Source organism: Linepithema humile, chromosome 2 (assembly GCF_040581485.1).
Source record: "Linepithema humile isolate Giens D197 chromosome 2, Lhum_UNIL_v1.0, whole genome shotgun sequence".
NCBI lineage: Eukaryota > Metazoa > Arthropoda > Insecta > Hymenoptera > Formicidae > Linepithema > Linepithema humile.
Window position 1 is genome coordinate 20,129,721 of NC_090129.1, and position 15,092 is coordinate 20,144,812.

Below are 15,092 nucleotides of genomic sequence, written 5' to 3' on the forward strand. Positions count from 1 at the left end.
ACAGAACTCAACTAAAACTTTATTCTTCTCTAATGAAGCTAATCGCAGAAGTTGTCGAACTCAGTGTGAGAAATGCTGCTTAACGCGAACGGACGAGACTCTATCGACTGGAACCGGTTCCTTCGCTAGCAAGTTCGGCAGCGAAGTACTACAACGCGGCCCCCCTCCCGCATGCTTGTCTGTTACAGACGGCAAGTTCCCCTACATCATGAAGCTCTGCTTTTCGTCGTCGCGCACCATACCCACGAGCTTCCCGCCCAGCAGCGGCAGCGCGTCGAGCAATTCCGCCGGTAATGGCCACGTCAAAATGCAGCAGGACTCGGAATAGAACGGCGAGGTCCAGGGCCAGCAGCGTCAGCGTCAGCGCCAGCGTCCCTCACTCGCCGCCCTGCACCCGTTGTGTGCCCCGACGGCGGGCACGGCCCTGCACCCCGCAGCCGCAGCGTTGACACTATCCCCGGTCCTACAGCCGCCGCCGCCCGTACCGCCACCCCTGCCGCCGCCAACTTGTCTCCTGATAGCCACCCCGACGCTCTATCCGACCGTACCGCCACCGCCCCCGCCCCCGTTGCCCACTTTCTGGCCCTACTGATGTGGCAGGCCCACCCGTCAAGCGGGCGAGACGAATGCGCGCGTCAGCGAGATCGGCCGAGGACGGACCCTCCGTGTGAACGAGGAGAGTGATCGAGAAAACGTCGCCCCGTGGCGAAAGAAAGACGTATGATTTACGACAGTGTGCGTTTTTCGATGGATTTCAAATATCGCAGGCGGACGGCTTGCTTCCGCCAGTCTATTGGAATCTGTCGCGTGTGCTTTTATAGACGCGCCGCCCTCGGGGTTCTTATCGGCCGCGAGCGGAGGATTTCGCCGGAACAAGAATGTAACTCGGCACTAATGGTATTGTGACGCGCTAGGGACCGGGTTGTCAACACGACGACAGTCGGACGAAAGTCCGACGAGAGTTAGGATAAGTGCAGTGACACGCCGGAGGATGGCGGCCGCGGCCGAGTATCATCGGTCCTGTTCTTCAAGACGTAAGGATTCTTCGCAGTCGGGGAGGAGGGGGAGGGGGGTCGCAATCCTCGCGACGTCTCCTCGGGGAAGGGCGAGACGGGCGTCGTGTTCCGGGGACTCCTGTAAATAGCTCGGAGACTAGCGGCCTCCGGCCATACATATCAAGGGCTTGGAAGTAAATCGGTACGCTTCGCGAGGAATCACGCGCGCGATTTGCGGTCGAGAAATTGACGCGGATGACAAGGAACATTCTCGGAAGAGTGCGGCGAATCGTCAGAAGGGACACCGAATCACCTCGTCAAAGGAGTTGAATTATTGGAGAGGATAACAATTTTCGCAGAATGGAAATTTCTTAGAGAAGGCGGTATTCTATTTCTCCCGAAAGATAGATCGATGAAGATGGAATGGCTCGAAAACAGTGAAGCTGCTTCGGGAAAGCGCCACGGAAAGTTTAACTTCCTCTTCCGAAGAAGAATCATTCGGAGAAGTTTGAACTGTCCAAAGAAGACATTTGAAAGTACGATCTATGCGGAGGAGAAATAGTCGGAGGAAGACGGAACACTATCAGGAAATAGATAATTCGGACGAGGCAAAATACGTTCGGTGATGGCGGAATGGTCTGCAGACGGTCGAACTTCTTCAGAAGAGGAATCGTTCGAGGTCGGTCGAATCTCTCGAACGAGAGGGGGCAGCTGGAAGATCGACGGCCGTCGGAGGAAATCCTGCCGGAAGAGCGCGATTCCGAGGTTCGAGGAGTTTCCAGCTAAGTGCGAAATGTGCGAAATCCCTCGTGGTTGCTCGCAAAGCAGACAGGTGGGCGCTGCTTCCGCGAAGCCCGGATGTATATATGGCGTCTCGGCGATCTCACGATCGCGCCAGGACGCTCTCTTTCGCTCGCTCGCGTTTACGGTCGATTCATTCATTGATAATTCGCGCGAACGTGCCCGTGCACCCGTCGCGCGATGTTACGACGTTAATTCCGAAGCCGAGCCACGCGCTCCTCGACGACCATACTTTGTGGGATCCAATAAATGAATCGGAGATTTTTTTCAGCGACCACTTATTAAACACGGGATTACAATTTAGGAGAGTGTTCAGAGGATGATCTGAATCAATCGTGCTCCGAGAACTGAACGACCTGCGAGAACGCAGCATCCGCTTTTTTCAGTGTCAAGCTCGCAGCAAGCATCGCGCGGCAACATTTTTTCCTCTCTCACCGTTCACTCTATATTAGTTTTTTAACGTTATTTTAACGCTCATCTGGATAATTTGCTCGTAATGAATACGACGATTTTGATCCGAATGATCACTTCATTAAATTTTGGAAGAATTGGCGTTAAAATATTTTAGTTGAATTGAAAGATTTGCTGAAACAACATGATAATCCACGTAGAGCATCTTTCACGGGCATGCAACTTCTGCTCTATGCGGCTTTTGAACATATTCTTTAATATATTATCGCTAATAAACGCGAAGATTTTTGATTGGGGCCATCGAATCTATAAATAAATATAAGCTAAGACTCTTATACTGCTTTTGCCCAAGTGGTCTATCATGTTGTTGCCTCGCATGTGTTAAACCTACTTGCAAATTTTGGTTTAAAGAAAGAAGAATAATATTAATTAATCTTCTTGCATAAGAATAAAATTAAAAATTAATTGTTTCAGCAGTTAAAATTGTACTTTTCATGCTCCGATGCCAAGAAAATTAAAGCATCGCTGTTTTTAAAATAATGCTTCAAAATGAAAAATATTAGCAAATAAAAGGAAGCAAAAATACTTTTTATAAAAAAAATTATTTGCGCTGGTGAAACCATTCTGATTATGGTTGCCGGGTCAAGGATTAATTCCATCATGGAATGTCGGATGGTCGGATGTGATTGTTTGTCACATCGCAAGTTTTTACGCTGAATAACAATACGAAAAATATGCCGATCGCTCCTCGGTTGCGCGTCGCGCGAAGCTTCTCGCGGGTCTTAAACGTAATAAAGTCGTCTAGACTGCTATCAATTAAGAGGATTAAATCGTTTCCACTGTCCCCACTTACACCTCCGCTTCTCCAATTGAATAAAAACGAAGAAAGGAATACCCTTCCCCCGCCCTCCTTAAGCTGTAGTGTTCAGGTTGCGACGAGACGACACGTATTCGGTGCCCGCACGCTCGCGAGCACCGCAAAACGCATGCTCGACAAGCGTTGCGTGGTACTCGCACACTTTTGATCAGATCGCGGACTGCGAATTGAGAATTTTATATATATTGAAACAAAAAAAAAATAATAAACAGAAAACACATAATAAAGAAGAACAGTGAAGTCGACGACACACAATATATTAGTGCCCCTCGGTAATATTTTGTCGGGCCGAGGGGCGTTTTTATAAGAATGGTTTTAGATCTCCGAACAAATTTTGCGATGCGAACCAAACGACTACTACTAAACTCTAAATAAATAATAGACTCTTTGACTCGGCCATACGTAACGTAAGATAATAAGGGCCGAAACCGCGCGCCCTTGAGATGCGTGAATATATCCGCCGTTTTTGTCCATTGCCCGTGAGAGAGTAAGAGCGAGAAAGAGAGGGAGAGAAAGAGTGGGAGAGATAGTGAGAGAGAGAGAGAGAGAAAGAGAGAGATGAAAGACCTAAATGAGATATAATTTAAATAAGGAAACAAAGTTTATATATATTCGAGGCAATATTTGTTACAATACAATTAGAGGATAAGTTGTGTACCGTTTTAAATTCCGGTCGGCGGACTCGCGAGGGCTTGCCGTCGCGATGATCGCCGACGGCGAAACGGTCTCGCAGATGCTGTTGTCGATCGTAAGGGACGACGTATCGACATGGGGAGGAAAACGGATAAGATAAAGAGGTACTAAGCTGAGCGGCGCGCGCCCATTCGACACGCGTCGCGCTCGTCTTTTTCGTTATTATATTTTCTCGGACTCACGATTGCGTTTGTGTTCCAAACGATATATAGATTATTTTAACTCGCTCCCAATTCTCCTCTCCGACGGGGGGAGGAGAAAGTGTGAAAATTGTTTTTACATCACATTCTTATAGATTTTATTATTCTTAATATTATTGAGATATCATTAGTATTATTATTATATAATTATATGAAATTTAGATTAGACGTGTAGAAGTACATCACGTTTTATCTCGAGGAATCTTTCAAATTTTTGATTTAGCGAACAGGACCTAAGGCAAGTAGACGCTAAGCAGTTTAGGATGTATAATCATATCATACGGTTTTTGTAGATAAATATATATAAAAATATATATATATTATTTGAATAATATATATATATATATATTTATGTGATGCGGAGTGCGGCATTTAAATCAAGAGTGTATCGTCGTGTGACAAATCGCGCACTCGATATCCATTTAAGAATGAAAATCCCCGACCATGTAATTCCCTGAGGACGAACTTGCGGGGAAAAACTTTATTCGATTACAATCCTGATTTTAATCCAGTTGACGTGAACGTCATAACTCTTGAGATTTTTTGTAATAAGGAAAGCTTGTTTTATATGTCTGGATCACTCAGGAAAAATTAAGCAATAATAATTTGTATCACGCACAAATGAAAGATTAGCATTATTAATTCGATATTCGAAAATGTTTTATTAGTACAGCGCGTTTCTGTCGCATGTTTTTTATCTAATATTTAAATTTTACATGTACCTTTTTTATGTGGAAAATTTATACTGCTTAAAGAAAAAAAACAGGAACGTAAGAGGGAACGCGTCCTTGTGTTCGTGGAATTACGGCAGCGCTATTGCTTCCTCGGGGATGCATCTCGACGGAACGATACTCTCCTGATGAAAATCCCGCTCCGACGTGAGTTTAACGGCGCGTCGTAAAAAAAAAGAAAAGAAAGACGCGCGTCGAGAGATCGAGCACGCATACCCAGACTGTCGCTTATTTTCTGACACTTTACCTGTGCGCTAAACTCCGGTAAAGTAAGTACGTACGTAGAACGTATTACAACGAACACTCGCTTAACTCGCCTCGCTCGCCGCACTGCGGACGGGGCGGAGTTTTAGACGTCCCTTCGACGATCGACCTTTACATTTAACCCTTTTCCATGTGCGTTAAGTGTAATTAGAGAAAAATACAAATCTAGACGAGGCTGACGTGGTCCTCGTCGTAGGGCTTAAACGAGGACCGTAGGTTTATAGTGCAGAGAAGAAAAAAAAAATAAAGATACAAGTTGTAAAATGCGACGTGAGAGGAAACGTAGATAGTACGTAGTTCGCGGAGGGCAGGTGATTTTCTTAAGGGTAGCCCCGCTTGTCCCGACGATGTTACGCCTAGAGTGACCGACCGGGTGGAAGGGTTAAATCTAAAGATACGTCTATAAGTAAACGAATATATCATACTTCGAGTACTGTGCATCAGAAGATGACGAGCCTCGCGCGTGGGGGCGAAGCTCACGGCTTGCATATCAAACCCCGGACCGCGGCGCCGCCGTCGGCGCCGCACAACTGACGCTGCAGTATTCTGGGGACTGTAAAAACCACGATCGTGCGTCGTATCGGAGGCGCACCGAGTGCAAACGACGAATGTATCTACGAATGAATTCAGTGATAACGATAATTCTCTTATCACTAAATAGATTTCTATTTTTATGTAATTACCGTCAAAAATTTACTCCTACTCGGATCGACGCGGCGAACACAAATGACAATAGAAATAATGCTAACGGGACTAAATTTCTTCACGGTGCTTACGTAAAAAAAATAATATTATCGCTAGCACTTTAACATTTTCGATACATCGAAGCAGCAGGAGGAGAGGAAAATTTACATAATTATAGGGGAAAAGTAGCACAATCCTCAGGAATCTGCCGCGGCGGTTGGGGGTTAAAAGGGCACGTAGATACACTAGGACATTACGTTTACAATGTAAGATTAATCGCGCGTCTCTTTCCAATGGACGAGTGTGAATGTATATAGCTTACTCCTTCTTTTTTTGGTACGAAGAGGACCCCTCTTAAACGTAAGTTTCGCGTACTCTCTCGCGCGCGCTAAGTGTCACGCTTAATAGTGGATCTAATTGAATTTAAGGGATCGGTGGCGTCGTGGACGGCGTAACGTTAACCGTTTAATCGCAGAGTAAATAAAAGCATTGTGTAATACGTTAGTCCCGGGACATCTTCTGGTGAACAGATTTCTAAACGTGTACAAAATCAAATTGTAATTTGTAGCCTGTAGAGATCCTATAAACGATACAGTATTCCAGACGCAGAAATAGAGAGGCATACATAGCACTGTATATGTAAGCACTACATATTATTAAAAAAAAAAAAACTCACACGTACACATATACAGAGAGATACACGCAGACACGTACCCGAAACTCGAGGTTGTAAAGACGAAGCCATCTGTGTCGATAATTAATTGTAACTTTGAGAGCAAGCTGCGGATAACTGGTTCTTAGATCTTACTAATACATATCCCCATCTATATGTATATATTTGCAATCGCATGAGAAATTCAATTGATTAATTCTTAATAATGTAATTATCATTATTCTTATTATTAGTGTTATGATTATTTATAGTTCTCGCGGCTCCGCGGAACCCCGGGGCCGAATAAGTATGTTAAATGCGTTTAAGGCGTTAGGTTAATGCTCGTTAGTTAGATACTTAGATAGTTAATACAGTGTAGGTACATATCGTTAATATTGTTATTAATTAATGGTATTGCGAAAGGGTATTACTGCCGGTGCGCTTTGATTTCTTTTGTACGCGAACGGGAGAGTCTCTTAAATTAGCTTTCCCGACGAATCGATCGATCTGATCACATTATCGCATTATCGATTGCAAATATATGTATATTTGCACTCTTTTATTTGCATTGAAATCATCGATTAGAGCGAGACAAATGTTATTTCGGCTACATATTTTAATTATATTTTAAACGAGTGCATTGTTGTTTTGGTAATTAACAAAGCATATCTTGCGTTAGACAGAATTTTGTTTAGACAAGAAAATGACGAATTCTTAACAAACAAAAAATTCAGCTAGTCTAACTAGTCTTTAATTAATGCACTAGTCCAAGTGTGGCTCAAGAGTTTATTTTCTCTAAATTTCTAAAATTAATTTAAAAATTGTATTATTTTCTAATTTAATGAACCATACATCGCGAAGCAATTTACTAAATTCTATCATTTTTATTGATAAAAAAGCACATCGCAAAATCGCCCGTAATATACGAGTCCTACGATTCTATAATTATTCTAATTCTACAATAATTCTAATACAAATCTGTCACAAATTGTATTTATATGAAAATAATGTATTATATAATTTATCGTAAAAATTTCTGTCGTGCGAGATTTCCGGGCGCACGTAATTGTACAAAACAAGCCAAAGCGCAGTGTAGCCTTTCTAGCGATTCCCAACAAGCCCAAGTATTACCGGTGACATATACCTGCTCCTACATATCAGGTTTTAGGCACCCCGAAGCACTACCATGCGCCATATCAATGTTTCTAAGCGGTATTTCCTTCTCGGTGTGTCCCCCCGCCCGTTCCACCTCCCGTCTTTCGGTGTCCCGAATAAAATTAGAGACACGCCGATTGTCGATCGTACTCTTTACCTCCCCCTCTTGTCCACCTTCGCGTCCTTTTTCGCGCGATCTCCACTCTCCCCCCCTCCCTCCTTTACCCGTTATTCCCCACCTTTGCCCACCTCGTTATTGTACATCTGAGCCGGAAGGGTCTCTAAGCTCTGTCTTCCCATCGCTGCGTGAAAAGACAAATTAGATGTAATAAGATTTGTTGACTGTATACATTATTATAATGCATCGATCACACGCGCATCACCAGCATAACACACGCACACACATATTGTACACGCGACATGCAGTTCAACAGACGGCGGGGAACGCGAGACGACGGCCGCGCTGCGTCGGGACAGTCCACGCTGGATCGCCAATGCCTGAGATTGCGATTACGCCCGCGATCGATCGGTGAGTCACTGTAACGTTATCGTTTATCTTGTATTTTACCATTTTTTATACATCGACACGCAGTTTTTTCTTTATCGTGGAACGATCTTTGGCCCTTTTTGTCATTGTCACGAATACGTGTTTCACATGCGAGTGATTTTTCACGGGATAACGAAGTTTACACTGTAAAATTCAAAAAGCTATTAATACCATAGAAATTGATAAATTCTATATACGAAAGCGTCAAATTGCATCGCTGTGATTATCCATTGAATTTACAATTTTAAAACTAACTCTTTTTTTATCCACCCACCTCGTTCAATTGGCATTCGTATTGCAGTGCTCGAAGAAGCACCCGTAGAAATTAGCGCGACGAGAGAGAGACTTAGATTAAACAAGTTTGCGAACTCCTATTTCCGAGAAGCTTGCGCTTAATTAATTCCATTAATTAGATCCGACATTGAAAGGCGATCGCGAGAGCCGGACGAGGTGAACCGTGCTAGGCGTAAATTCGCGTGGCGTGTTGGTTCTATCGGGCTCAGATCCCGATCTACTTGGCCATTCGCTACGCATCGCGCTCGGTGCGGGCCGTAATACCGTGCCCGGCCATGTCAATCAACCATTGACCATCCATAATAGCCTGTTCTGTCGCAGCGCGCTGTTAGACACGTCGTAAGCCACGTCACGGGGAAACGATCTATTCACACCCAAAGTGACACACACACACACGACGGAAAAGTACAATAACGTGCAATAATAGCGCCCTGATGGGTCTGCTCTTATCACGCATTCGAATATCTTCCCTTCCCTCAAAAGGGTGCTCCCGCCGCATAAATGTATTATGAAAAAAAGTAGAGCCTGGACTTTCATCTTCAATCCCTTCCTTTGTCGGTTGCTGTACATATACGCATCCAGATGTGAGGAATTTCGTGGCGAGAAAAACGTGTGGGACCTCTGTATATATTATATATCATCTTATTATTGATATGTGATACGCTATATATGTAAAAAAAATCTAATATCTAAGGAATAAGGATTACTTTATAGGTCAAATCTTAAATCTCATTCGGACATTGCGCAACCATTGAGAAAAAAAGCAAAAAAAAAAGCAAAAAAAAATAGAATGAGGGAAACTTCGAAATGCGTCACGGAGCATGCCGCATCGGGCAGTATTCACGGCACTCGCTTGTACGCAGATCGAGAGACACGTATACACCCAGACACGTAGACACGCTCCAAAATGTGGTTACTTCTAAAGACGAAAACTTAAAAAAAAAAAAATAACGATGTAATGTGTATATTAATACTTGTATGTCGTACGCTCTAATGTTGTTTGAAGAGTTATTTGCGAGTCAATTATCTGTGCCTAGCAGCCCTGTGCACCCTATCAAATGTACCACCGTTCAGATGAAAGAAACCAAAACGAAAGAATACTGAACGAACGAAAAGTGGAAGGCAAAAAAAAGCAAAGACGAATTTTCAGGCAACACAGAGAGAGTGAGAGAGAGAGAGAGATACAATAAAAGAGAGAAAGAAATACAGAAAAGAGATGTGTATAGTATCGAGCAGAACACGACACGACACGTGCGTTTCTCACAAATTGCACCCTGTATACATAGTTCGCACAATGATCTGTTCCTATTTTGGAATCAGTTTTTTCGGATTTGCCAAGAATGTATATCTACAGATTCTATATGAGAATATATATAGAAAAAAAAAAAAGAAACTGGACATGAAATATAAAGTATTGAAATCTAGTTCTGGAATTGTTAACCCTTTCGTCCGGATCCAAGCGTAATTTTCCGGTTTGCGAGGGGGGGAGGAAGCGAGATCAGTTGCACCCCCCGGGAGCTCGATCCTCCTCCCCCTTTAAGCAGCCTGAAATAGCTTTTGTTCTTTTTCGCGATCGGTGAGTGAACGTGGATGTGCGATCTCTGCTCATGTTTGCGCATCGAGAAAGCTATTAGTGATAGCTCCACTAGAATGGTTGTTACTTTTTGTGGGAGAGAGGGAGAGAATGAGAGCGGAAATGCGTGAAACGCGCATAGTGAGGATGATAACCGCTTCCTGTAATTGGATAGGGGAGTGAATCGGGTTAAAATCAAATAATTTTGTTTCGTTCGATAAGTTTGAATACACTTGAAAAATCGTCAGAACACTATTCTGTTTCTCTTTCCTCATTTTTATCAATAAAAATATTTTTATCCAAGAATGTATAAGATTCTAAAGTTAAGGCATGTTATAAAAATTTGATATTGCAGGAAAGTATCGATACGCTATCTTTATTTTCCAATTTTTAATGAGATTTACATACCTCGCCTTTTTACCTAGTTTTAATTTTAATCCGATTTATCTATCTGACTGGTGTGTCCGCTATTTCACGAGACATTACAAAACTATATAACTCACCTTCATGTAGCGAATACACATCTCGGGAAAGTGAAGAGAAATGGTCGGACGATTCAGCGGAATTAGTAGTAAAAGTATAGGCGGAAAAAAAGAGGTACGTCGACGCAACAAAAAATACGCGCGAGGCAAGCGAATATCATCTTTTGGCGAGCGCTTGCCACCGATAGGAAAAACAAAAGGGAAAAAAGAGAAAAACAAACGAAAACACCGAACATTCGAAATCGCATGTACACGAGCTTGCGACTCAAAACTCTGCTCGCAACAAGAATTATATAGATATAGATATATTACACATATTATACCGTCACACACTGAACACAACAGCACAACCACAACTACCACCACTACCACGACCCACGCACATCCATATTTATATATAAATATATATACATCTATATTATATAAACGTATAATTACATTTACGAATACGAGAGAAAGGAGAAAAGAAAACTCACTCACTCTTATGCGACTACTTTACACCGGTGTACACGTTATAGGAGTATGTGGGACGCCTGTATGTGTGTCTAGAGACACAAGAAGCTCTATCATCCGCTTCAAGTTCTCCGTTCGCGAGTAACACGCTAAACGATCACGCTGCTTCTCGCCATTTCGCGGATTAATTATCCAATTATCCGCGATCACTCGCGTGACCCATTTATCGCCTTTGCACCGCGTATTGCTTTCCGACGATTATAACGGCGCGATCTTTCATCCTTCGATAATGCACTCGCGTAAATTGTTTCGTTAAATAATAAGCTATTTGTGAATTTGCCGCTTTATGAACATTCAACAATAACGCTGTGTTTGCCAGTTTGATTCGGTATAATTCAGTGTAATTCTCACTGTGCATTTAGCGTTAAACGCTCGATGCGCGGTGAGAGAACGCGCGTTAAAATCTCTAAAGGCGCTTAAGGACACTTTGGCACACCTGTTCGTGCTTAACGGGTCGATTCGAGAAATTTTTATCAGTTCGTGATTGACGTGATTTGCAATATGCGCTACGTAGGATGAAAGGCAAACTCCTGAAACAAGTTTCTGGAATATTGCATGAAAATTGTAGCGGAGATGCATTTTCGAGCAGTCGACAGAGGCGAAGCAGCGAGCGTGAATCGGTGACATTAATCCCAGAAATACCAAGCTTTCTCCTCTTGCATGCATTATACTTCTTCTCGTGATTATTGTGGAGCGAAGTGTCTTTATGTTTGCCGTTATTTTTAAAAAGTGCGGCCGTAAGAATTAAAATGTCAAGCAATACCGCGCGAAAGTTTTAAGGAGACGTGAACTTTTTTTATTCGCAACTGTCTTTCGGAATCTTTGTACGAGCTTGGTATTTCTAGAATTAGTAAAGGCGACAGATTTACAGGAGGTTACAGTTAGGGAAAATAAATAAGAGGGAGAGTAAAAAAAAAAAAAAAAAAAAAAAAGAAAACGATATACACACTCATCGAGCGCCGCTAGTAAAAGACATGGTAGGCTATTATTAGCGCTAAATAGTCGCTAGCCGATAGTGATGTAGTTTATCCTTTAGAGTTATTTTAAGTTCTTAATTATACGAGAGAAAAAAAAAAGATGGTTGAACTGACTACTATCGTATCACATTACACACTGTAACACGTCGATTATAATGACAAGAAATATTTACCTGTGCATATTGACATATTATGGAGTCACATCATTAAAACATATACTACTCAATATATCCAGCGTCAGCGACTCGATTCATTGACACCCACACCATATACCATGCATAATGTTGATAACTCGGAAGTTGGGCAACCAATCTCAGAGCCAAAGACTCGGCTTGGCCTTTCATGTCTCTCTCGTAATTATACAGTATAATTAGGCAATCACGATTAGCATAAAGTAATCGCGGTGTAATCAACTTTTAACACTGGATTATCAAATCAAGGAATATTTAACAAAGTTATTATTTTATATAATATATATGTATAAGACATTCACGAATATTTCGGAGATTTTTATCAATCTAGGATCGAGTTTTCCTAGGAAATTTTAATTAAACTGTCTTCCCTTTTTTATAATATTTAATATCACACCAAGATTTTTCTTTGTAGGCTTCTAATTTAAAAAAATTTTTTTTATATGTTTACTAAACATTCGCCAAATGTCGGAACAAAATTCTGCGAAAGCGAGTTCCGCTTAAAATTAAACGTGCAATAAAATTAATGGCGGTTGCGTTAATTCCGAGATATCAGTAAAGTAGGTGAATAGGCTCGGCGGGTGAATCGCATTAAAATTTAGAAAACTCGCTCACTCAACTCCGCCAAACTTTCTTCACTAAACTCTGTCGTCAAACGATCGTCTCACTCATCTACTCTATTTCCGCAATGCGAGTTTTAAATTTTAATTCGTCTCACTCTCCAATCCCATTCATCCGCCCCAACTATACTATATACCTACTCAGAGATACATTTTATTGCGATTGTACAGTCACGGTCGTTGCGACCAAACAGCGATCGTTCGCCAGGAAGGTCAGCAACGGATCTGTGTGATGTGCAGGGTGATATATAATTACACCTTGCATTCTTAAAAAAAAACTAACTCGCATATATAGCGTATCGTACTTGTTTATCTTATTTCATCGTAAATTATACGTTCTCGCGTGTGTACATCATTTCGTGCTCAGAAAAATCAGTACACGCTTTAACATATTTTATTTGTACATCGTTAACATTATACGATCTTGTGTTTTACGAGCGCGCGTAACGTTACAGCGCAATTAAATTTAATAGGATTTAATGGCAATTTAATTTTCAACAATTCCACATACATGTATCTTTTTGTTTTACTACGAGCCGGGATTTTTTGCGATCATTTTTTATAATTAATTCGCAGCGGTGAAAATTTCCACACAACTTATACTCCATGATATAATACCTGATATATAAATTAATTTTTCACCGGCTGTTATTTCAATTAAAATAATTTATTTTTTATTATCGGTTAATTGTTTTACAAAATTTCGTGGAAAAAAATTGCGCGCTGTACACTTCATGAATATTCACATAAAACACAAACGCGATATAAACCGATTACAAGCGCGCGTAAATTCTCTCGCGATTCGAGATACGAATCTGAAATCCAACTCCGTGGTGACGAATTTTTCTTTTTTCCTTTTCTCACACTCGCACGACCGCGGCGGATTAATCAGCTGGTCCGATCGCGCGGTCCGATTTCCGCGGCGCGCGAAATAATAAAAGAAGCTATGCGATTAAAATCCAGGCAAAGTGCACCCTTGGGCACCGCGGGTATCTCCGCAAGGATTCATAAAACGACCGGGCGAAAGTTTATGCAACGTAGCCGCGATAAATTACGTCCGATAAAACGCGTGTATATCACTGCACGCCGCATAGTAGAGTGCGGGCACACATGTTCCTCCGGTTGCGATCGCCTCCGCACCATTTTTACGTACAATCGGCCACTAACGTAATCGCCGCGAATTCCCGCGTGCACTCGTGCGAGCGTGTTTGCGGATCGGTGTGTCAAAATATGGCGCGTAGGCGCGGATTTCGTGCGGCACGGTTTGAACACCGAGATGATAACAACGCGCGTCCATACCACCAACTCAAAAGTATATTTAACAACTGACACACTCGACAGACGTGAAACGTATGGCGTGTTTCGTCATGTCGAAAATTAATCGCCGCGTCAGAGAGAAAATATCGGGGAGAAAAAGCTTTTTGCCTAAAAGGGAAAATATTTTCAGCTTCTGGTGGTTGTACAAAAGACTAGATGATGAAATAACGCGGTTTTATGGCGTAATATAATCTATCACGCTCTTCTTTTTATTTTATTTTATTTTTTTTGTTGCATTCATACAAAACGTGTAGTCGTATATTTTTTATCACAATACATTTCGACAAGAGTATCATCGTATCGCAGAAAAAAGATTAATCTCGGACTAATAAAATAACTAACGAATTTATATGTAGAAAAAATTCGATTTGTTCACCGAATGACATACTTACGTACAGATCGATCGTGAGAGCTGCTGGACTTACACAGATCACATCTTCACATACGATATACGCATAATCAAATGCGCATGAAACAAACGCGCCGACCGGCGAAACGCTGTCGGCTTACGAGGCCTTCGACGAAAAGCAGAAATAACGAGATCTTGATAATAACCGCTTGAAATAGAGCTGCTTGGGCATGCGATCGATTTGCATGCTTAGGGGTAGTGGTTCCGCTAGATCCTTTATATTTCACGAGCATGCGCACGTTTCTAAACTTGAGCATCTTATAACGCCGTGATACGTTGAAAGACAGCGAACGACAGTGAATTTTGTCGGATAAATTTTTTTTCTGCGAACAAACTCTGTGCAGACGTTGTTCCACTTCTGCCGGGATATTAGTTTATATCGCGACGTCTATGTTGCAATGTAATGAAAAATGTAGACATCTAGCTTGTCGTTTACTGTCTGATGTCTTATCGCGGCGACGTTCTTTTTTCTATTATGATTATTCCGCGTAAAATGACACTTTGAAATCTTTTTCAATGAAAATGTGCATTGAAATCACACGTTTATTGAAGACGTGGAAAAAGATTATAAAGTTTTAATTTTTATTTATGTCTCCTTGATTTAAACGAGACATTAATTAGAAATGAGGAAAGATATGTATGAAAAGCAATCGCCATCTCGAACGGGAAGAAGAAGGGGCAGCACAAAAATTTCCAGAAGCAGAGA

At 41.9% G+C, this 15,092-nt stretch overlaps 1 protein-coding gene across 11 annotated transcripts in view; it reads left to right on the forward strand.

Moving 5' to 3' along the window:
• sm (smooth) overlaps positions 1 to 15,092 on the forward strand; it is a 176,714-nt gene that overhangs the window by 134,473 nt on the left and 27,149 nt on the right. For 2 of the 11 annotated variants that reach the window (XM_067348600.1, XM_067348598.1), the window contains one exon: positions 39 to 12,077. The exons of 7 other annotated variants lie outside the window; for them this stretch is intronic. In XM_067348600.1, the coding sequence (XP_067204701.1) occupies positions 39 to 328 (290 nt within the window). In that variant the 3' untranslated portion in view covers positions 329 to 12,077. Of the gene's footprint in view, positions 1 to 38; positions 12,078 to 15,092 lie in introns of those variants that run through there. 2 more of the 11 variants (XM_012378934.2, XM_012378933.2) reach the window with 1 other exon arrangement.